This window comes from Muntiacus reevesi, chromosome 7 (genome assembly GCF_963930625.1).
Source record: "Muntiacus reevesi chromosome 7, mMunRee1.1, whole genome shotgun sequence".
Classification (NCBI taxonomy): domain Eukaryota; kingdom Metazoa; phylum Chordata; class Mammalia; order Artiodactyla; family Cervidae; genus Muntiacus; species Muntiacus reevesi.
The window spans coordinates 78,469,835-78,494,502 of record NC_089255.1 but is presented as its reverse complement, the minus strand read 5'-3'; the positions used below and the strand labels follow the sequence as shown (position 1 = coordinate 78,494,502).

Genomic DNA, 24,668 nt, shown 5'->3' with positions numbered 1-24,668 from the left:
CTTGACCCCTGTCTCAGCCCCAAATGCAGCTGCAAGAAGTTTGAAATTCCGCAGACGTGAATTTTCAGCACAAAGATCACCTGGATTCTTTTCACTAGAATAAATGATAAAGAATCCATGGAGGAAAGGTTCAACAGAAGATTTTCTTTTTCTTGAGTGACATCGTCTGTAACATCCTGAGAAGATCTGAGTAACAGAACCAGAGTAGAGATGGGGCTAATGTTGATAATGGCAGATATTTATACAGTATTTATGTGCTCCAAGCATTTTACGTGTATTGACTCATTTAATCCTCATCACTACCTTATGAGGTAAACTACAGCAATACTCAATAGTAATTATAACAGTAACATATAACATGTATAATATAATAATTTGTTGTTTAGTTGCTAAGCCATGTCTGATTCTTTGTGACCCGATGGACTGTAGCCCACCGGTCTCCTTTGTTCATGGGATTTTCCAGGCAAGAATACTGGAGTGGGTTGCCATTTCCTCCTCCAAGGGATCTTCCTGACCCAGGGATCAAACCCACGTCTCCTACATTGCAGGTGGATTCTTTACCACTGAGCCACCAGGGAAGCCCATAATAATGATAATTACTGTATAAAATAATAATAGAGATAATAATCTCTATTTTTCACTTAAGGAAATTATGACCTAGAGAAATTAAATGATGTGCATGAGGGGGTGGGAGGCTTCACGCCCAGGCTGTCTGGCTCTAGGAGCGGTGCGCTAGCCACAGCACTAGACGGCCTTTCTCTAGTTCACATCTCAGAGCCTCCTTTATTTTTTTTTTAACAGGCATTTTTGTTTCTATTGAAAAGAAACAAACCAGTACAATATTCAAATTAAAGAAGAGAACTTGACAAAACTCTAAGAATGGAAATTTACTACACATTTGTTTTATGGAGATATGAATTTTAATATTTTTATAAATTCATCTAAAATTTTGCACCACGTGTTGATTTTATTTATTATGATAGCTACATAGTAAAGAGCTACATTTCTGGGAGAATTTTGAGAGGGGGTAAAATCAAGATAAAACACGGAATGCTTTGCACGCAGGGGCCGTGCTAATCTTCTCTGTATCATTCTGATTTTAGTACATGTGTCGCCGAAGCGGGCGCAGAGAGCTTCCTTTTAAGCTGCCAGCTCAGAGAACAGCAGAGTGTGGAGGGCTCCGAGGGAGCTTGGGTGCTGGAGAGATTTGAGCGGGGCTCCCAGTTCCTGGACCACTCTGCCTCCCGCTGTGGCTGCATCTTCTGTAAATGATGACAGCAACACCTACCTGGCAGGCTCGTGGTGAGACTTAAGTGGGAAGATGAATACAAGCACCTCTCACAGGGTGGGCAGCCAAGGTCAGTTTAACCTCATGGTATCAATCTTGGCTGAGCACTGGAAACTTTAAAAAATACAAGGCCCGTCCCTACCCCACCACCTCCACCAGCACTCAGCCTGAAATCAGCAGTGCCCTGGGCCCAGCCCCCAGATGAAACCTGAAACCCAGCGGACCAAAGGCCAGACTCACCCTTTCCCTCCGTCCCCACCCCCTCAAAAATTCTGGGACGATTACAGGGAAACTTTGAGACTCCTAAGGCCCCCGCCTCCAGCCCTCATGTGGCAGAGGTCCCCAAATGACACTACATTCCAGGAGGGTGTCCCAAGCAAGGGGCCGACCCACACTTGTCCAGTGACGCTCCCCACTTTCACCCAGCTGCCTCCACCCCCTAGACTGTCCCCACCTCCAGCCTGAAAGCTCTACCACCCGGCTGTCCCGTGCTGCCTGCGTTGCGGTCTGTGCCAACTTCAACACAGCCGGCATTACTTTTACCCAACCTCCAGCCAGAAGATCACACAGGATCAGAGGGAAGACTGCCTGAAAGGAGATTTCAGAATCTGAGTGCATGCACACACGAGCGCACACGCATGCTAGCGCAAACACCACACATGCACATGTGCACACAGACACCATGTCCCACACAGCACACACATACGCCACACACACACACACACAGACAGCCTCCACACACACATACACAGAAACCACACCACACACACAGACACACATGCACACAAGAACCACACAACACACGCAAACACCCACCCACAGGCACACATACACCACGCAACACACGTCCACCACACACACATGCACGCGCTCCACAGACCACAGACACTTCACACGCCAAAGGAGCGTGGCTTCAGCGGAAGCTTGGGGCAGGATAAAGAGGTGTGCAGAAGGGGTAGCAACGAACAGCGAAGGGAATACAGAGGCTGCCCATGGAAACCCACGAGGATAAGAAAAAATAACCAGCCTACGTCTGACAGAAGAGGAAAATGAAGACGGGCAGCGGGGGGATGGGGACAGAGCAATGCCAGTTTCCTGGCTCGAACTCGCACAAGCCTTTCAGGACCCACTGCCGGCGGCGGGCACCCAGTGGCGGGGGGCCCGGGGTGGGGGGGGGGGACACAGGCCCCAGAGGCAGCACAGGGGGTGTCACAGAGCCCTCATCTGTTTCCAGGAAGCAAGGCTCTCGGGGCGCCCAGGATCCGGGGCCTGAGAGAGCAGCCAAGGCCTACCTGGGTGAAGGAGCCATCCTCGGTGCACTCCGGGACAAACACCGCCTCCTGGGGCTTCTTGGCTTGCTCCAGGGCCTGAGCCCGCTCCAGGCGACACTTGCTCTGGCCAGCGTCTGAAAGAGGGAGGTGTGCGCGTCAGAGTCCCTTGGACCCCACACAGGAGCCACGGATTCCAGTTGTAGAAATGCTGAGAGAAAAGCACGGGGTTGTGGGAGCCCACACACCGCCACACATCACACACATACGCCACACATGCAGGCAGAAACCACACCACACAAACAGAGACACACATGCACACAGACACATAAAAGCTGGCTGTTCCAGGAACACGAGGGCAGGGACTAGTGAATGCCCCACAGTCTCACCTGCCTCTCGAAGGTATTCTTAGAAAAAGTCAGGGGGGTCATATTTATACCCGGTTCTGTTTATTCCTTTTCTCCCAAATATCCCTCATCCCTCCTAGGGGAAAAAAAGTTCTATTATTTTTCACTGACTTTATTTAAAAACATGCAAGCCCAAGGAGTCTCAAAGATGTTTTGCAATTCAAAAACTGCAAGCTCTTTTCTTTTTTTTTTTTTTTTCCTGGCGCTACCATGGATTTTTTAATATTTATTTGTTTATTTATTTATGTGACCATGCCAGGTCTTAGTTGTGGCATGTGGGATCTAGTTCCCTGACCAGGGATTGAACCCAGACCCACTGAACCATCAGAGAAGTCCCCAGCAAGCACTTTCTTTGGGAAATCAGAGGCTCTAGGGTAGCCGGCTTAGCCTCCCACAATTTCTGTAATAGCTCTGATCAGTCCACGGGTCACAAACTCACATACCAACAGGGCGTAGGAAAGCGATATAAGTTAGAGAAGGGGCTGGGTGTATGAAGCATGGCGTTCAGCTTGGTGACACCACCGGGAATGCCGGGGACCGCAGCAAACGAGAACAGGCTCCCTTTTAAAGGACGTAGCTGCTATTCAGCAGCCACATGTTTGCCTTGAGGGAGGGAACACAGACCTCATATCACCACAGTTTCCAATTTTTTATGGGAAATACAAACATCCAGATTTTTAGGTTGAATTTCCCAATTTTTAAATGTTGTCTCAAACGTTTTTAATATGTTTAAATGTGTGAGCAGACCAAACAAAACACATCTGTTGGCTGTCAATGTGGAATCCCTATTCAAGAGCCAGCCATCATGTTTTGCCATTTTAAGCCTCTCTACAAAAAAAAAAAAAAAAAAAAAAAAAGAAAGAATTATAAAAATTAAAAGCAATAGCCAAATAGCAGCATCTCTCTAGGCCCTGGCGGCAGTGTTTGAAAGCCAAAAAAGTACTTATCTTTCAGCGGGCCCGTCCTCCCTGCCATATTCCCTGGTGGAAAGGGTAGGGGGAGAGGTTGCCAGATGAACAGACTCATTCTGAGTTCCCCCAATGGGAGTGCCCCACGCAAGGAGTGTGGTGCTCAGGTCTGTCTCTCCCCGTTGGGGCACGGGCACACTCACCTTTGCATCTGCCTCGATGTACCACACCCAGTGTTGGGTCCCGGCACTTAGCTCGCTGGTACTCACACATGGACTCGTAGGACCTGCCGTCGGAAGCACAGACAGGTTTGGGTTGAGTCCTGGAGCAGTGGAGGTTGCACTGAGGGTCACGGTCACTTATGAGAAACTGGGTTGGGAGAAAAAAAAAAAAAAGTGAAATGGTACAGGGGCTACTTTTGCAAGAAAAGTAAAGATGAGCTCACAATTTACAATACTAACTTGCCTTTGGGAAGCAAGTCCAGAATAATTAATTCCAAAGTTATTAAACCCTAGAAGTGGTAGGAAACCAAATGACCACAAACTCTAACCAAGGAAGGCATCCTGTACTCAGGAACTCACATGCAGGACCTCGTTAAACCTCACAACAACCCTATGAAATAGGAACCACCTATTTCGTAGATAAGGAAACTGAAGCCTAGAGAGAGGTAACTTGCCCAGTTTCACACAGTTCTAAGTGGTGAATCTGAACCTAGACTGGTCAGAGGTCAAGTCCAAGCTTTCACCACTGGGAAATTCAGCCTCCAGTCCACACTGACGGTCTCTGCACTTGGCCCTATTTGGGTACCTCCCCAAACCAGGAATGCACCAGGAATCTCTACTCTCCATCTTTGGAAAGTTTTATTGTCTAGAAAGCATTACCGAGCCCCCAGATCTATCACCCTTCCATTTCTGCCCACTGCTCTCTGTCAGAATACAGGTTAAGTTATTTTCTATTCTTCACCCTTCCATTTCTACCCACTGCTCTCTGTCAGAATACAGGTTAAGTGATTTTCTATGAGAAGGGAATTTCCTAACTTAACATAAACGTTCTCATCAGATTGCGAAATGCTGAGTTAAAGTTTTCTTTACAGCAGGACTTCCCTGCTGTACATTTTTATGCATTAACACCTTTGGTACATTCTTATGCATCACTAATCTCCCAGAGGTACAGTAAATTAAAGATAGATAGCTGTAAAGTATTTGCTACTCCTCCCGTTGAGTGTGAAGACTTCCCTTGAACCTGGACTGGCCTCAACAACTTGCATGACCAATAACACGTTGTGGCAGTGATGTCGTCCAACTTCTGGGCAAAGTCACATGAAGCTTTGCAGCCTCCCCCCAGGTCTCTTGCAACACTCAGGCTGGGGGAAATCAGCCACCAGGTAAGAAGCCCAACACTGAGACCATCGTGCTAGGAGGAAGCCCAAACTAGCACGGGGCAAAACCGAGTGGAGAGAGAAATGCCCAATAAACACAGGCACAGAGATGTGTGAGTGAAGAAGCCTTCAAATGAGTCTCACTTCAGCAGTCACTAGATTGTAACTAATAGAGATGAAAAGGAGTAACTGCTTGAGAGACCCCCGCCCAAGCAAGACCCACCCAGCTGAGCCCAGTCGACTCACCAGAACTGTGAGAGATAATGATATAAGTTATGTCATTAAGTTAAAATTCTTTTTGTTGAAGTGCAGTTGATACACAATGTTTTGGGTATGCAGCAAGCCATTAAGGTTTGAGTAGTTTGAAACAGAGCAAGAGCTAACCGGATCAAGAGCATATATGATGCTGTATCTCTCAGACTTATTTGGCCACGAGCCCCCTTCTCAGTGAAGCCCTGTCCACAACTGTAGGATACAGCTGGAAAACAATAACTGGATTCTACAATCCATGAGCTGCTGCTGAAGAAGCCATGATTAGACTGCATGCGCCTTGAGAGCTGGATCCACTCTTTCATCCCTCTATAGCAGAGCTCGGGACACAATGAAGGCTCTTCGGCAGGATGAACTGAGAGAATGAAAAGTCCATCATGGCACGAGGCAATGTTGTGAGCACACCTCTGGCCATCAGTGATGTTAGAGTTGACTACACACCACGCTCATAGAGGCTCAGGGAAGGTATGACTACAGGCCCTATTTCTATCTGCAGGCCCTTCGTGTGAAGCAAATAGATGAGAACTTGATGATCCTTTTCCAGAACACCCAAAGGAGGTCCAGAGGCAATACCCCTCCCTTCAAAGGAGCACACGGCCCATACTGGCCAAATCCAAAGAGAGTCCAAGCCTGTCAATGAACACACAGACCGCCTCCCAGCTGTAAACCCAGTCCCTCCCGCTCCCCTGACCACACGCTTGCGTGCTGGCTGCTCGGCAGAGGGAAGCAGCAGCTGGACTGAGACCACCCTGCACACACAGGCTTATCAGGACGGACAGCGCGACTAAACCTCTCTTCAGATCCTCTGGACGGCCACACTCACGCCTCCAGCCTGAGTCCTGCCCAAAGCTCAGAGGGAATGTCCTGAGAGTGTCTCAATGTTCCCAGGTAACATGCGGTGGCTCAGCGGGTAAAGAGTCCACCCGCAATGCAGGAGACACAGGAAATTCAGGTTCGATCCCTGGGTCGGGAAGATCCCCTGGAGGAGGAAATGGCAACCCACTCCAGTATTCTTGCCCGAAAAATCCCATGGACAGAGGACTCTGGCGGGCTATAGACCAACGGGTCACAAAGAGTTGGACAAGACTAAGCGACTAAGCATGTCCCCAGGTAAAAAATCTGTCGTAGATAGAGTCATCTCCCGAGGCAGCCCCCAGGTTGCCACAGAGGGGGGGATGAGCGGATGGAGAGGGGCAGGCAACGTCATCCACACTGCAAACCCTTGAGTGGTGCCCCTCTGTCCCCGGGGACCTTCACAGGGTCTCCTGCCCTGGCAAATCTGACCCCTTCTCTGGCCTCAGCTCTTCCTGCTCTGACCTCAACCTGCTCACTCCTTAGTAGGGCACACTGACCTGCCTTCCAGGTCCCATTTGCTCTTAACCCCAGGCCTTTATTTTTATTTAACATTTTCTTTTCTTTCTTCTTTATTCGGCTGTGCCAAGTCTTAGCTGTTGCATGCAGGATCTAGTTCCCCGACCAGGGATTGAACCCCGGCACCCTGCATTGGGAGCCCAGAGGCTTAGCCCCTGGACCACCAGGAACGTATCCCCCCTCCACCCTCGCCTCAGGCCTTTAGACACATCATTCCTTCTCCCTTTCCTCCTGCCGCTGCTCAGATTTGGGCTCATCTGGGAGGTTGCCCCTGACTCTCACAGGTGAGGATGGGTCCTCCTATAAGAACCGCTCACACCTCACTTTTCCTTCAGGGCTCTTACCACAGTTTGAGGACAAACTGATTTGTGGGATTTGATTAGCAATGGAATCCCCCACTCTGAGCGTCAAGAAGACAAGGAGACTGTCTCTTTCAGCCTGTAAACACATCTCTGGCATCCAGCACCATGCTGAGGTGCTTGATTATTTGCGGGACAAACGCATCCCTGCAGCGGCCTTTCCCACACGGCATTACCTGCAAACCAGCTGTTGTGAAGTGACAAGCCTGGTCTCCCAAGCTCCTGCCATCCCTGGTAGGAAGTGGGGTCACTGGGCTACTCCCCTACCCCACCCCCAGGCCCTCCTCTCTGAGCTTCCCCCTCCCTCCCTCAGAACACTATGGGCCGAGGTGGGCCACTGACTCCTGCCCTAGCTCCACTTCAGAACCTAAGTTATCTCTGAGGCTGAGAGGTGGGTCTCTTCTCTCACCATCCCCACCCCAGGCCCCTCTGCCACTCCTGCCTTCCCAGCCTTGGACCGACTGGGCACCAGGGAAAACTTGGGACCCAAGGTCCAACTGAATAATGCCTGCTTAGAAGCCCTGGTCGTGGGCACCTGGGTGGGCACAGGACCCAGTGGGCTACAACCAGCAAAGCTGGCCTTGAAGTCTCTCTCCCTCCCTCAGACCCATTCCTAATCGGACTGCAGCCTGGAAATGCAGCCAGACCTGGCTCCATCATTCTGCCTGGTGAGCAGCCGGCGCCGGCCAGAGGGTGGGACCAGTGCTCTCATGCCCTGGCTTGCAGGCTGACCGGTGGCCTCAAAACTACCCCAGAGCAGGTCAAGACACTGCTGTCCCACCGCTCTCTCCTGGCCCATGGGAGTCGGGGTTACTTTACATGAAGTGAGAGCAACGTTGCATGTCAATCTGCAGGAGCTAGGGAACGGCTGGCTCTTACAATCACACATGGAAATATCAGTATCTTCCAACGCCTGGGGAAGTCAAGGAACTCATCTTTGGTCACAGAGGGATTTCGCAGCCAGACCTTGTCTGAAGCGTGATAAGAGCTGATAATAACATATCACTTACCATATGTTAACTAATGTGACCTCCACAGTAGCCCTAAGAGGCAGGGTACGTCAGTGCTGAACTTGACACCCGGGGCCTGGCTCCAGAGCTACAACTTCTAACCACTAGACCACACTGCCTGGCATTATGATAGAGTAACACTGCAAACAGAAACTCTAACCCAACTGAAAAACCGGATTCCGCTTCGGATTAGCAGATACAAACTGCTATATATAAAATAGATTAACAACAAGGCCCGAATGTATAGCACAGGGAACTACATTCAATATCTTATAATTAACTATCACAGAAAACTAAACAAACAAACTGGATTTCCAAATCAAAAACTGTTTACCCAAGAGCTTACTGCATGTAAAGCGCCAAATGCTGAAGACTCAGTTACAACAGCCCTGCCCTCCAGGCACTTTAAACCTACCCTAAGTAGCCCCTCATACGACTCTCTTCACCTTCAAAAAAAGGGATTGAGCATTGCCTCGCTGTCTCCTCTGTAACTCACAGGAGAGGGGAGATACAGGCATCCCTGTGGTGATGAACTATGGGCCATAAATTTGGTTTGGAAGTGGTTTACTTTGGACCAACAGAGATGCCACGGCAGCTATGCCAGAGACCTACTTCATAACTCGGGGAACACAGCCTAGAGATGGACAGGTTAAAGGCAGCTTCAGAATAAGCTCCACCTGCCCTCCCCTCTCCCCAAGATCCTTCCTGGCTTCAGAAGAGCTCACAAAAGGGTCCATCTAGAAATGACTGGCCCCCAAGGTTAAGTGAAAAAGTAACAGAACAGCCAAGGACCATTGCTAAAGACCGTCTCCAGTCATTTATGGTGTCTCATCTTTATCTATTTTAGGAACTGTGGGAGTTTGTGATTGCTTTCCCAAAAATAGATGAGTTCTATAAAATGGAGTTTGTTTTTTTTTTAATTCAGGTATAGTTGATTTACAACATTGAATAAGTTTGTGGTAGAAAATACAGTGATACACAATTTTTAAAGATTATACTCCATTTATAGTTTCATAAAACATTGTATTCTCTGTGCAGTATAATATACCCTTTTAGTTCATTTAATTTATACAAAGGTGTTTTTAACCTCTTAACCTTTTACCTCTTTCTCACCCCTCTTCTCTCCTCTCTCCCCACTGGTAACCACTAGTTTGTTCTCTGTATCTGTGAGCCTGTTTCTTTTTTGTTATATAAGTGATGTCATACAATAATTTGTCTTTCTCTACCTGACTTATTTCACTAAACATGATACACTCCAGGTCCATCCACATTGTTGCAAGTGGCAACATTTCATTCTGTATTATGGTTGAGCAGTAGTCCATATGGAGAAGGCAATGGCACTCCACTCCAGGACTCTTGCCATGGAGAATCCCATGGACAGAGGAGCCTGGTGGGATACAGTCCATGGGATCGTGAAGAGTCGGACATGACTGAGCGACTTCACTTTCGCTTTTCACTTTCATGCACTGGAGAAGGAAATGGCAATCCACTCCAGTATTCTTGCCTGGAGAATCCCAAGGATTCTGGAGGAGCCTGGTGGGCTGCCACAGAGTCGGACATGACTGACACGACTTAGCAGCAGCAGCAATAGTCCATTGTGTGTGTCTGTGTGTGTGTGTGTGTGTGTGTGTGTGTGTGTGTGTGTGTGTATCATCTTCTTTGTCCATTCATCCATTGATGGACACAAGTTGCTTCCGTATTTTGGAATAACAGAATGACTAGGCCCTAATAGAATCACCCAAACCTCCGGGGACCCTAGGACACTGCTTGTTCGGTCATCCACAGATCTACTTTTATACTCAACAACCAAGCTCTATGATGCGCTCTGCACTGCAAGGTATGGAAAGTAGAACACAACCAGCATAGCCCTGTCCTCAGTGAGCTTGCACTCTAAGGCATCGGGAACAAGCAACCTGACATCGACCAAGTTAACAAGGGAATAGGATACCACAGACTGAAGAGATTTCATCCTTGGGACTCTGTAATGCCACAAAGCCACAGAGTCCAATAAAACTTTCTGCAATGATAGACACGTTGTATATCTGTGCCATCTAGTTTATGGAAGCCACAAGCCATGTGTGGCTATGAAGCACTAAAACATAGCTAATGCAACTGAGGAACTAAATCTTTGGCTGCATTTAATTTTAGTTAACTTTGAATAACTATATGTGGCTATTGGTTGCCAGATTCAAGAGCACAGCTATTGCAGGGGATGGAGGGTTGGGGGTGTGATGGTACACCCTTGCTGGAGTTTCTTCTAGTTGAGCCAAGCTACAACAGATTAGACCAAGAAGCAGATTCTGAGATAATTTCTGCATTTGGAAACTGGACATGAAAAACATGAATTTATTATTTACAGGTTTCAACAACAGAACATCCCAGCAGTTCAACACAGTCCACCTAAAGTCACAAAGGCAGATTTCTCCTCTCTTCTTCAGGAGACAGGAAGGACAGGCTGGAAGTCCCCAGCACCACCCATGACTGGGTCATTTCTCCCAGCACACAGACAAAACTCAGAGTCTGAGTCACCCTGCTGGGACTGAACTCCCAGGCCAGAGAAGTCTGCTGTGGGCTCAAGAGCAACCAGAATTGGTGGAAGTTTTTGGAGTTAAGCAGAGGCAAGCTGTCTCCCCAAAGAAGCAAGCCATTCCCCTCTGAGGAAGAAATAGCATTTTCATAAAAATCCTCACATCCCTTCCTTCTTCCTCACCAAAAGACAACAAAAACAAAATAATTATGTTAAGTATGATTGTGTAATATGGGAGCCAAACAAAAGGGGCCAGGACAGCTGTGCGTTTGCAAGTGGCTCCTATTCCCTCCCTCTCTCCTTGGGGAGTGTGAGCGGTTCCAAAGCAAACAGGCAGAATTTTCATGCTCTGCTCACATTCGTCAAGCAGGACAAGCACTTGAAATACATTTAAACAATCCATCCTTTCTATTGGAAAATTAAGCTACCGATGGGGACCATCTTCACCAGAGGACAGACATGGGCAAATGAAATCAATGTTAGATAACGGTTCCTTCTGTCTGAAATGTGTACATGCTGATCCTTGCCCTCAGTTTCCAGCAGAGTACAATGTAAACCCTGCCACAGCTTTTGCTCAGGGAGACCATTCCACGACCACAAACCGTGTTGGGTTTGACAGACTGCCAAGTTTCCACGACAACAGAGGGAACAACAGAGGCAGCCTAAGTTTCCACTGGGGAGGAGATATTCGATTCTTTATAATAGGGAGTTGCTTTCACAGTTCTACCTGTACCATGCTGATTTCACCAGCATCTAAAATTCTAAAATGGCATTTTGCTAGTAACATGCCTATTTCTATAGTTTTCTCAAGTGTAGAAGTGGGGGGCGGGAATCATACTATACAACCAGAGCAATGGTTTGGAAGTGTGAGATTGACACTTGGAAGAGCAAGCAGCATTCCTTTTATGATGTTGTTGTTGTTTAGTCGCTAAGTTGTATCCAATTTTTTTCGACCCCATGGACTGTAGCCCACCAGGCTCCTCTGTCCATGCGATTTCCAAGGCAAGAACACTTGAGTGTGCTGCCATTTCCTTCTCCATGGGATCTTCTGGACCTAGGGATTGAACCTAGGATTGAACCCTGCATTGTAGGCAAATTAGTTACTGCTTGAACCACCAGGGAAGCTCCTCTTTATGATATCAGACTCAAAAATCACAGGCCAAACTCAAATAATTTGTTTTTTTTTTTTTTTTAATAAATTCATTTGTAACACAGCTTCAGTTACTCACTATTAACTTTTTTGTTTCACTTATAGATTGCTACAAAACAAACCATCCCCAGACTTAGTGGCTCCAAATTATTCATCATGTCTCTCAATTATTGCGTTGACTGGGCTCAGCTGGATGGTTCTTCTGCTCCACATGGTTTCGGTTGAGATAACGCACAGGCTTCATTCAGCTGGGAGCCTGGCTGGGGCTGCAATACCCACTGTGACTTCATACACTGGTGCCTAGTTGGAGTGGCTGAAGGTGCAGAGGGCTTGGTTAGGTCTCCCTCTCCAGAAGACTTTCTTCTTTTATCCACGTTGACTTCTTTCAATCCTTAATCTCTTGTCTAGATGTCTAACCTTCTGTCACCAAACTTTTTTCCCCATTCAAGTTCCAGTTCCTCACTAACTGAAGTTACCACTCTTAAGAAGCAAATGCTTTCATGTTTTAAACATTACTGTTAACTTCCTCAGACCTCCTGCTGCACTGTCTTCATACAGCTATCAAAACCTTCTACATACTTCATTAACATTTATGTACGTACATGTCTAGAAAAGACTGTGTCTTATTCCTCTTTATAAACACAGGGCCTAAGCCAGAGCCTGATCCAGTGCAGTTGTTTAACACATGTTTGAAGAATGGATGGGTGAATATCAAACCTTACCTAAAAGATATCCCGAAGAAGCTCCTTTTTCTAACACTTACTGTAAAAAGAGATAGTCTTTATCAAATCACCACCAAATAAATGCTTAACACTCTCAAGTGCACAGAGTAATGGAAGCTGTTTTTTTCCTTTTTTGTTTTTTTAAGGAACATCTATTAGATAAAGAAAGCCATACATTAACCACAGGACTTTCCCCTTGAAATAATGAGGAAAAACATTCCTGAGCCATTGAAAAGAATGCAGCTGAGTGGCTGAGACAGTGTCCATGGAATTCATTCTCAGTGAAACTGGCCTTAGCCTGAGAATCCTCCTCACAAAGCTTGGAAGTCGTTCCACCCCCCAGATAAGTCATGTCACCCACAAGACAGGCAGTAATCCGAGATGCCCAAGGTTGCTAAGCCTGAAATGTGTATGTTAAGGCAGGAAACCCTGACAATTTAACAGCCAATGTGATTAGCACTCTAGTTTTTCTGGCAGCTACAATATGCATGTACTTGAGTAAAAACAAAAGCCAGATTCACTTATAAATCATATTTTTGACACCCTGAATTTACTTTTTTTCCATAGAATCAACATTGTAAATAATGGTGACTGTCCCAGTCCAATCTGCTAATGTCAAATTGGAAGGAAGAGAAGGAGAAGGAGTCCTCCCCGTGTGCCTGATAAGTAGGTAACAGGTACAGTCAAGGCTTCCAGTGCCAGGCCCCCCAGCTGGGTAGAAATCCCTGGCCCTTCACACTGTTCCTTCCTGCCTCAGGACTTAGCATGTGTGGACCCTTTTCCCTAGACTGTGTTTCCACCTCATAAACTCCTATTCATCCTTCCAATCTCAGTGCAAATGCAGTTTCCTCAGGGCATTTGACTTCTCTGTTAGGTCAGAATCCTATGATAAGCCTCCACACACCCTCTACTGTCCACTGTGGCCTGTGTCACGATTGAAATTAAATGACCAACTATTTAATTATACATTTCTTGCCCCCTCCCTCCCCACTAAGCCACTGCTCCCTGAAGGCAGGAACCATGATCTGCTGGGTGTCACCCTGCTGGATCCCCAGTGCCTGGCAGGGGCCTTGCCCAAAGTAGGTGTGTAATAAATATCTATTGATTGAATAAATGAAGAGAAAACTGAGGCTCAGCCAAGTTAAGCTAGTAAGTGGCAGGATACATCTATAAGTCTGACTCTGTGGCCCAGATTCTCTATGACACCACATGGCCTCCTTCAAGGCAGGACGGGGAGGGCTGAGCCCCGGAGGCTGGCTGGGGAGGTGGGCAGGGGTGGGGGTGGGTGGGACAAATGGAGCTCTGCTGTTAGCTCTGGTATCAGTGGCAGGGTTCTTGGCGGTAGCCCCTTTGGTGGACAGGAGAGGAGACTGGCTCTGCAAGCAAAGAAAGCTTTCCTAAGGGAGGGGATTTTTTCCTCCTTATGTTTGTAAGTCCAAGTCCAGCTCAAGGTTTTAGTACTCAGGCACTAAAAAGCGTTTCTGGGAGATAAATCTATTACTGAAAGAGGGGAAAAGGCCACTCGTGGAGCCAGAAGAAGCACATTCCAGGACGCCCGGCTGCAGCTCGGCCCGGCCCCAAGCCGGCCCTGTCCGCCTGCCGTCACCGGCTTGCTTCACCATCTGCAGAACCGGATTTCGGCCTTGTTCTCCGGGACGGGGGGCTGCATCCTCGGGAACGAGGAGGAGCCAATTCACACGAAGACATCCCTCACCCACCCACTACCTAATCCATCATCTGCCCTGAAAATCCACATCCCCACTTTTGCCGGAGCTCTCACCCTTCCCTGACCTCGCAGCCCCGGCATTTACACAGGTGCACGGGAGGGCCTCGCTCAGGGCACCTCAGAGCAGCCCAGAGATGGACAAGGGGAGATAAGGGAGGTCAGAGGGGGCGGGGGCTGCAGCGTGGCGGTGTCTGCTCTTCTTCTCCACACCTCCCCGGCAGGGCCTGACAACAGCACTCCGATTAAAGGGCTTTTCACGCTGCTGAGGGAAAGCAGACGGCCCCCTCCAGCTGTTTGGCAGCTGGAACCACTTGTGTTGTTTTAGCCAGGAGAGGCCTGACCCTCGTCACCCCAGCCCCGCCCCCTCCCCAAGGGAGGAATTCCGTGGTCACCCCGGCCTGTCCACCCAGCTTCCCTCCTCCACTCTGTCGCCCACAGCAATGGAGATGATCAAGCAGGACCCAGGGGACAAGGTTGTCTTACCTCAGGTGCCATTGATGGGGAGGGGTGGGGAGGTGGTCAGCAGGTTCAACAAAGCAGCTGAGGCCCTGGGTGGAAAGAGGCACTAACAAGGTTGCAAAGGTAAGCCTTCTAACTCAGACCCCATCCACGTCCCCAAACCATGCCCCATGCCAGCCTATTTGAACAGCGAGCACGGATCAGGTGAGGGTTAGGGCCCAGGCCATCAGATTTCTAAAATACGAAGCATTCTTCTAAGCGATGGAGCCAGACTCAAAAAGCTACATACTGTCTGACTCCATTTAAGCGACATTCTGGAAAAGGCAAAACTATATGACTAGAAATCAGATCTGTGATTGCTGGGAACTGGAAGTAGGAGGAGAAAGGGGGAAGTGGTGATATGCTCTATCTTGATTATGGTGGTGCTGATACAGCTACATAAACTTGTTTAAAAAAAACCAAAGTGTACACCTAAAAAGGAGGAAGTATACTGCATGTAAATCATATCTCAATAAACAAAAAAAAAAAGACAGAGAGAGAAGCACAAAACTAAAAAAAAAAACCATCAGACCTCCCATAAGCACACAAAGAGGTTTCTGGAGATTTTTCTGCCCACTCCCTTCATGCTAGGTGTGTTGGGGGTTATGAAAATAAACAAGAATCAAGGTCCTGCCCCCAAAAGTTGATCCAGTTGCCAAGATGGACATGTATACAGCTAACTTCATCGGGACAACATTTTCCAAATCAGCAACCAGGAAGCAAAGCCTGAGTCACAAACAGACGAAAGGAAAGAGCATTTGAAAATGGGGTGCCCAGAAATTCAAGATGTGAGATGCCTGACTCTGAGAGAGAGAAGACAGGAGAGGAAGGAAAAGGAGGCATTCGTTCAGCAAAGAATAACTGAGCACCCATGCTGAGTGTTGGGGGCAGAGCAGAGTGAGAGACTAATGCCAACTACAAGGAAGCAGGAGGATTTCTCAGAAAAGGGGCTGAATCTGGGTGGCGAAGGATTTCCCCAAGCAGGAGGGCACCCTGAGCAACAGCAACAGGTACGCAAAGGTAAAGAACCAAATTCAAAACATAGTTTCGAAATGACCATTTACAGAGGATACAAAGCTTTAGGGCTAGGGTGGGGGTAAGATCATGGAGGGTCTTGAAATTCCCATTTGTCTTTTTTTTTCCTTGAAGAATTGGAAGCCAGTGAAGAAAGTAAAAGACAAGATCAGAAGATCAGACAGGAGCTTTAGAAACCTCTGGCAGGGATCTGAAAGACAACGGAAACACTGATTTGAAAGTTCCTGTAGCTGAACAGAAGAACAAGAGGAATCCCGAAAAGAGGGGGCATACATGGGCCAAGGAAGTGGCTGAGTGAGGCAAGTGGATGAGATAAAAGCACCAAGAACCAAGCAGCTGTAGGGCTGCTGCCCAGAGGAGATGGTCTGTGTTCTCTATCACAGCCCCGCAGGATTTCCACAAGGCTCGGAAGGGAAAGGGGGTGTGCCACAAGCATGCATGTTAGCAAGGAAAAAGGAGACACAGAGGACAGGTAGGGATGAAACTATTTCTTTGAATGAGTGGAATCCTTTAGCTTAAAATCTGTTTAGGTTTTAGCCCTACAGGGTGTCAAGCCTTCTGATCAGAGACACAGAGCATTTATTTTTGTTTCCTGCTTGCAACACCCCAGTCACTAAATCCCAGTCAATGGAACTGAGTGCAGAGAGAAAGTCACCCACCCATCCCCCATGCCCCATCCCTCAAAGTCTGCCACCAGCATAAATAAAAACTCCTCTCTCTCCAAATAAAATAAACAGTACACTCTCCAGAACCCAGATTTTTTTTCAGTTCTCTCCGTCCATTAGCACTGGAAAAAAAATAAAGGTTAAGTCGATGGTATTAACAAGGGACAACAAATTGGTCTTGTATTCAAGATTCATCCAGGAGATGGTGAGAATTACAAGAGAGAATTCAGACATGGGATTCAAAGTCCAGAGGACTGTGAAGGGGTTCTTAAGGACCTGTTTTGTTCTAGGTACCCCACCTTGCATCCCAGTGACACACGCGTCTCACAGTGCTAACTTTGCCCTATCTCTCTACCTGGCATGAGCAATTCATTCCACCAAGGCTAGTGGCTCCTTACACGGTTACCCTTGGATGCTCCCACAGGCTCTGCCCAGGGACATGCTCCAGGTTTTCAGTGGGCTTTTCTAAGAATGCAACTATCTCACACGACACTGAGCATCGTGGCTACTGGCAACATGGCCCAGACACGACTCCTGCACATCCTTGGCCCTGCCCACCATCCTCTGCCCCACCCTCACCAGCAGCATTTTACTAACAAGTGACATTTGTTTATAACCAGGCTTGAGGGTAATGACTATTGTGGGAGAAGATTGGGGTTGGTCCTGATCCAGCCAGGTGCTGGGCAGTAATTGAGTCCCTCTGGCTGGAAGGATTCAGCCAGAAGTGTTTTCATGGGAGGCTGAGTGAGATTATGAGGAAAGTAGGAGGTGCAGAGGTTCAAGATCACTTTGAGAGATTCTGGGTGTACACAGAGCTATTTCAGGGTCTAGGTGACCAAGAGACACAGAAGCGAGCAGATCCTTCCCCCCACCCCCCAGCTGCCTGAAGCCCAGTCTTGCTCTGGCAACTAAACCAACAGCTTTGGCAACAGCTGGAAACAGTTCCATTGGCCCAGGCTCGGGTGTTCTCTTGATGCACACTGCCAGCAGTAAGGTTCCTTTTAGGCAAAAGGGGAAATTATGACTAGTTTGTGGAACTGTGTAAAGCACCCCAAAGTAGAAACTGAGAGAAACTGGGGTTTGAGCAGATGAGAGTCTTGTTTCCTTTGTAATTTTGGAGTAAAGGTCGATGTGGTGCCATTTTGTCATCAACAGACAGAAGAGACTTGGAAATATCAGCTCTAAGAGAGACGCTAGTGGAAGTGCAGATCCACTCAGCGGGCTGCTGGAGTCAGACAAGCACCAGAACTTAGCAAGAATTTGCGAAGACCAATTGAACATCCAGAAATCCATTTTCCAAAACAGCAATACCGGATACAGTTGTCAGGCTCCCAGGCTGGTCAACAAAATGCCTCAGTAACTTGTTATGTGGCTAAAATAAAACTACTAACTCACAGCCCAGAACAGTAGGGTGGGAGTTGGATAGTCCCCCACAGGGCTGGTCATCTGTTTGAGAGCTGAGGCCTGAGTGTGTCCACTGTACGGACACACACACGTGTGTGTGCACACACACACACTTGCTAAGAGCCCTGAGAAATTACTCTTTTGTAGGGCACAATCACCACCTCTGGTTCAACAGTGTAGGGTTAAGAACATTGGGTGGGGGGAAGCTGCTAGCTGAGTTACTTGCTAAAACAATGACTCTGGAAGTCTTCATTTTCCTCTTCTTGTGAATTTGCTCTGCATCGTCAGCTGTAAGTCCTTTAACACCACAAAATGTTCCTCAAAGGAGGGGAATGGACACCCTGGTTAGTGAACCCCATAGTACCCACAGAGGTCATGATCAGACACTCCTGCCCACCCCGCCGCAACAATGCGTCACTTGCGCAGGTGATTCCCTACCAGCATGCATCCTGCCCCCACCCCTCACAACGCCCCCTACAGTTTTCCTGAGTAGTGGAGAGGCCCCAAAGCCCACTTTGGCACTGAACCCCTTAACCTGAAAAACAGACTCTGGTCTTGGCCAAGTCTCCCTCCTTGCCTCGCAAGAGGGCCACCACCTCACCATCCACCTCTTGGAATTCTTGGTGCTGTTGCTGCTGGTGGTGTTCTGCTGTTAGAAGATACTTGTCCACTCAACGATTTTGCAGTGAGCCCTCTAGCCTTTTCCTCTGACTGCTCCCCTTATCATCACAGAAGGGCCCCAAACAGGCTCACCCCAGCCCACCCAAGATAAAAGACTTCCACACAAAGTCTAAACACAGCGAGAAGTATTACAGGCAGGCGTATTACACCCTCCCGGCCCCTGGGAATTACTGCATGGCTCCATGATAACTAAAAGGAGAAACGGGTGTACTTTCAATGTCATGGAATTATCACGGAGGAAAATGTCATTTTAATGCCCATTTTGCTTGGACCAGATCCTATGACATACACACATAGGCTCATCTTCGTCTCTACTTACAGAGGGGGGCAATTTATCTTGACAAGGAAGATAACAGAGGGGAAAAAAAAACACTTTATCCACAACACTTGAGGAAATCCACTCCCTTACAGCGCTAAGCCCTGGGGATGAGAGCTGAACAGCACAGACTAAAACAAACAGAAGAGGAAATCCCAGTCCTGCTATGTCATCAAATTATGTGGGGGCCATGCATGTTTCCTTTTCACTGCTATTTCCACTGTCATCTTGAGATCCTGGTGCAGCGTGCTGAGCTCCAGATCCCCAAACACACAAGCGGAGTCACACACACCCAAGGCCTTCAAAGTCACTCACAGACAAAAGAGAAGAAAGAATGGAGCCCACATGGGCCGGCCATGTGCCGCTTAAAACCTGATGCTCTCACACTGTCTCCAGGCTGAGGGTCCCTGCTGCGAAGCTCAGACAAGGATTAATTACTGTTGTCCAGAGCCCAGGCTCACATCTTACTTCCCACAAGTGTGAGGCTGTTCTGGGCAGAGGAGAAATCCTGTTGACCCAAACTGGGGCCAAAGAAAAGTAAATACAACCATGTCAGGCTCTGCAGACAGGAAAGGAAGATGACTGGAAACCCGGAGCAAGCCCACTCCTGAGAGAGACAGAGAGAAAGGTTCTTCCAATCCCTTCAGATCCCAGGCACAGAGAAAGCCTTTCTTTCAAGGATTACAAACTTGTAATGGACTTTTGAGGACCTTTTTCTTTTGGTCCAGTCATTTCTGGAGTTCAGATCTCCCTCAAATGCTGGATGAGTGACCTGACTGAAAGGAACATCTACCTCTGCACTTAGCAGATCCCATCTGGGCAGCCCATCCTGTGGAAACAAGGTGGTAAGGGGCAGGCCAGAGCCACTCAGCAGAGCCTGCAGGGCATACCAGGCAAGCCCGCACAATCCCAGGGAATGGGACTGCTCGGGCTTTGTGCTTCGAGGTACATGCCCCCAGAGACATCATGCTAAAGACTGTTAATCCAGGCTCAAAGGGGGTCTCAGGGCCAAGGAAACGCTCACAATATAGAGTAAATAAAAGCAAGGCAAAATATCATATGTATGTGTGTGCAGAGAGATAAAGATAGGTAATACTAAAGAGGGACAAATGTGTGTGTTTAGACACACATATATACATGCATACACACACACATATAATATGTACACATGTTTACTTAAGGATACCTTCTTTCTACTCCAGAGAGGGAGAGAGAAACAGAGAGGACAAAAGAGAGAAGGAATACACCAACATGTTAACACTGGCTCTCTCCACATGGTAGGAATATAGATGGGTTTGTTTGGTGTTTTCCTTTATGTTGTTGTTCAGTTGCCAACTCCTGGCGACCCCACGGACAGCAGCATGACACCAGGCCTCCCTGCCCCCCACTTTGCCCAAGTTCATGTCCATGAACTTGGTGATGCCATCCACACCTCATCCTCTGTCTCCCTCTTCTCCTTCTAACTTCAATCTCTCCCAGAAACAGGGTCTTTTCCAATGAGTCAGCTGTTTTCCTTTAGACTCTTCTTCATTTTCCAAGGTTCCTACAATAAGCGTGTTTCAAGGGAGTTTGAAAGTGAAGCAGACACAAAACTTCATTGACCCAGGCCTGCCTCTTTCAGCAAAGCTGCCACCAAAATTGAGGCCAGGGACTGGGGGAAGCTTGCCTCCCTGGAAGTGGGAGGGGAGGGTGCCTTCCTCTGGGCTTCTTTATCTCCTGGCGTCTGATCAGGTGTCCTGCTCTGCATCACACACACAGCTCTTGTACAGAAGACACAGAAAGACTTGGCCTCCTTTCCATGGGCCATCATGCTGGGCCCGGATGCTCCCTCCACCCAGGAAACAGCCTGGTCACCACGTCGTCTCCTGCTCCAGTTCCGGTGGCCCGGTGAGGGAGTCTCAACCTGCCCAACTAAAGGAACTCTGACTCTCATCTTCCAGTCCAAAACCGTGCATGACAGGGTTTGCCAGTGCATTTGGCAGCCTTCCAAAGGGCGCACATGTAGCCTGCATCAGCCATCACACTGCAAGGTGATGATGGATGCTGAGTATGCTGTCTTCTGGGGCGGGGTGGGGTGGGGGTGGGGGCGGGAGGAGGATAGAGGAGAAGTGTAAGTCCATGGCTAAAAATGAGGCCTTGGGGGACAAGCAGCTCAACTTCAGGTACGGGAGGGAAATGGGCTTCCCCAGTGGCTCAGTAAAAAAAAAACAAAAAAATCCTCTTGCAACACAGGAGTCGCAGGAGATGCGGGTTCGATCCCTAGGTCAGGAAGATTCACTGGAGGAAGGTATGGCAACTCACTCCAGTGTTCTTGCCTGGAGAATCCCATGGACAGAGGAGCCTGGCGGGCTACAGTTCATAGGGTCAGACAGAATCGGACACGACTGAGTGACTTAGCATGCACGCACACATGGGAGAGAAACAGAGGGTCATCTGTTCTCCCATTCCTGCAAGATGCCTTTAGAACAAAATTGTCCCTGCATTTCCTTCCTTGCAAAATGAATCAAAACTTGCAAAGTAGTTTTGTATCCTGGCTTCACAAACTGCCACATTCATTCATGGGATAAACATTTACTAACTTTTCTATGGACCAGGCGTGGGGCTGGGCAGTGGGTACAGTGAGGGACACAGTGACATGGTTCCTACCCTCAAGGGCTGTGCTGAGTCTCCGCAATCCTCCTGTTCATTTTTCTCATACAGATAATGCCCTTCTAGGTCCTCGGTCCCTCCAAGCTCTACAGAGTCGGGATCCAGGCACTGACTTCAGAGCAGGGATAAGTCAAAGCAGGACAAGCCACCCACATGTAACAAACTCCTTGGTGAAGGTTCTTGGTCTAAAGCATAATAGCTGGCACCCCCAGAAGCCAATGCCATTTCATGAGCTAATCCAGAAAAGCAGACCCACCCTAAAGAGAACCTGAAAACCTGCTGTTAAAGGGATTCCTGAGGCCCCCAGACCAAGTCCTGATGTTGCTCAGGCTCAGACTGTGTCAAGATCTAGAAGAGACTGCCTCCCAGCTTGATCTTCAAAAAGATAGGTCTATGGGTAACATGGGCTTCCCTGCTGACTCGGACAGTAAAGAATCTGCCTGCAATGCAAGATACCCGGGTTCAGTCCCTGGGTTGGGGAGATCACCTGGAGAAGGGCACGGCAGCCCACTCCAGTGTTCTTGCCTGAAGAATCCCCATAGACAGAGGAGCCTGGCGAGCTATAGTCTATGGTGTCACAAAGAGTCAGACATGACTGAGCGACTAGGCACAGCAAAGGTACCATGCTAGAGCACTTGACCTTGGGCAGGAAACGTCCTCCTGGGGAAAGGAGAGAAAGACAACTTCCAACTGCCCCTTTTTACCTCAACAGAGTATGTCCTCCCAAGTCCTGATGTATTTTAAAGCATTTTGAAGATGCTTAAAGTAGAAGCATCTTTGCTTTAAATAGATTCCCCACATCAGATCTAAATCTGTTGGGGTCCACCAGAAAACAGCCTTGAAACACTATATTTTAGTGCAGAAGTTCCAAGAAAGAAGACTATATTTATCTAACCTAGGCTATAAAGTGCCTAATTGCACAGCTAAAATTTAAAAGCACTCTGAGAGAAAGTTGGAGGGGAAGGCGTCATAATAGAAATAAATTTGTGAGAAAGAGGCAAGGGGGTCTCATTTACTGTAGGGTTTCTATGTGCAGGTCACAATGCAGCCATCTTGCATAAATTATTTTCAGTGACCCTGACAATCTAAGAGGTAATACTCTGTGTCCCACTTTGCGTATGAGAAAACTGAGGCTCAGAGAAGTTAAGCAACTGCCCAAGGTCACACAGTCAGAATCCAAAACCAGAGCTATGACTCCATAATATCACAGCTAGCAAGGATCAGAGAACCATTTTACCCACAAGAGTTACCTGATCTAGCCTTGGCTTACAAAAGGCTCAGCAATCTGGAAAAATGCTATCTGACATGGCTATGTCCTCACATGTAACTACTGAGTCAAGAAAAGGTCATCTGCTAATACTCTGCCACCACACTCTCACCGCCTCCCACCCACCCCCTTAAAAAAGGACAGGACAGTGCTCGCTTCGGCAGCACATATACTAAAATTGGAACGATACAGAGAAGATTAGCATGGCCCCTGCGCAAGGATGACACGCAAACTCGTGAAGCGTTCTATATTTTTAATACATGTAAATCCATGGCTAATTCATGTCAATGTATGACAAAAACCACTAAATATTGTAAAGTAATTAGCCTCCAACTAATAAAAATAAATGAAAAAAAAAAGGACAGGACAGGAGGGCAGTAAGGAAGACTGGCACTCAACAAAGATGCTGGTCCTTGGCCTCAGCACCTGGCCCCGTCAACACTTTCCCCAGGACCCCACACTTCCCACCCCTGTGGTCCAGCCCAACCCCATCTTCCCAGCTACCTGCACCCTGGATTGGGGGTGCTCTCTCTCGGGGAACTGCTCTCTGACACAGGTGAAAATAAGAGGGGCAGAGTTCAGAGTCAGTGCCATTCTATTTCTGATGTGGGGAGAGGGGGCTGTCCTTATTTATGAGTTGGGGGAAATGGATGACAAACCTACTCAGTTCTCCAACGGCCAGGCAGCTGTGACATTTGTAATGGGAACCAGGTCTGAACCTTTCACAGGACACAGCAAAGAAAATGCTATTTGGAAACTGCTCTGTACTCGGCAGAAAATGCAGGTGTTAACAGCACAGATTTTGAGTAGACAGACCTGGGATCCAGTCCCTGAACTTCAGACCTTGGTCAAGATACTCTCTGAGCCTCGGTTTACTCACCTGTGGAGATAGGAAATGGAGCAGTTCTACTGTCACTAGTTGATCTGCAGGATCAAAGATTAGGTTGTTACAAGTTCTTGATAAATCTAAGCTATTACTATATTAATACTTCTATTATTAACTAAACCAAGGTTGTTCAGACTACATTCTGAGTTCCACATGTTCTCACTGAAAATTTTTGGGGATTGATTGGCAAAGTTAAACTTTGGATATTGAAATTGCCCATTTTCTTTATATTTTCCATTTGTGTGAGTGCACTTCTTTCTAATTTCATAGTACAGTGATTTTCAGCCGTATCATCCAGAACCATGGCAAAAGGAAGTGGAAAATATTTAAGTTCTAAAAAGTTACAAATTAAAGAATAGTACGACTGTTACTAACTGTAATCAAAATGTCTTTATGGAGAGGGCAACAATGAGTTTTTTTCAATGGCAGAATAATGTTACTACAAACCCACAATTGCCATCTGACTTCCACAAAAAGTAAATATTACTCCTCTAAACACTGTTTTAGACCTCATTCTTTCCAATAAGGGTCACTGGCTTGAAGTAAAAGATTAAAATAAAAACAAAAACATTTGGGTTGCAACAAAAGTGTGCCCTTTTTTGCTTGAGCAAAGAGTGCAGTTTTGTTGCAAATTGAATGTCAGAGAAGCACATCACTTTTAACGTTTTGCTTTGCACATAATAGGTGTGTCCCCCTGCACACACTAAAACACGGTTTGATTTCATATAAGAGTACCATGTGTTCAAGATGTCTCAGAGTGGCTGCCCTAGGTGGGTCTCGTTTCATATAGCTCGTCTCAGAATTGCTCAGAACTCCTCATGGGGCGACAGAAGGAGAACCAGTATCCCCACCTCCCCAGATCTTTCAGCCCTGCCTGACTGAG

At 47.6% G+C, this 24,668-nt stretch overlaps 1 protein-coding gene, 1 non-coding gene and 1 pseudogene across 4 annotated transcripts in view; 1 reads left to right on the top strand and 2 right to left on the bottom strand.

Moving 5' to 3' along the window:
* The window catches only part of SMOC1 (SPARC related modular calcium binding 1), a 140,656-nt gene that overhangs the window by 73,297 nt on the left and 42,691 nt on the right, over positions 1 to 24,668 (bottom strand). For all 3 annotated transcript variants that reach the window (XM_065941108.1, XM_065941109.1, XM_065941110.1), the window contains exons 2-3: positions 4,075 to 4,240; positions 2,581 to 2,693 (exon numbers count right to left, since the gene is read on the bottom strand). In XM_065941108.1, the coding sequence (XP_065797180.1) occupies positions 2,581 to 2,693; positions 4,075 to 4,240 (279 nt within the window). The remainder of the gene's footprint in view (positions 1 to 2,580; positions 2,694 to 4,074; positions 4,241 to 24,668) is intronic.
* Positions 1,030 to 1,127, bottom strand: LOC136172755 (U6 spliceosomal RNA; annotated as a pseudogene).
* LOC136172839 (U6 spliceosomal RNA) lies at positions 23,048 to 23,154 on the top strand. Its single transcript, XR_010664158.1, has one exon. It is a non-coding gene; the product is annotated as a U6 spliceosomal RNA (small nuclear RNA).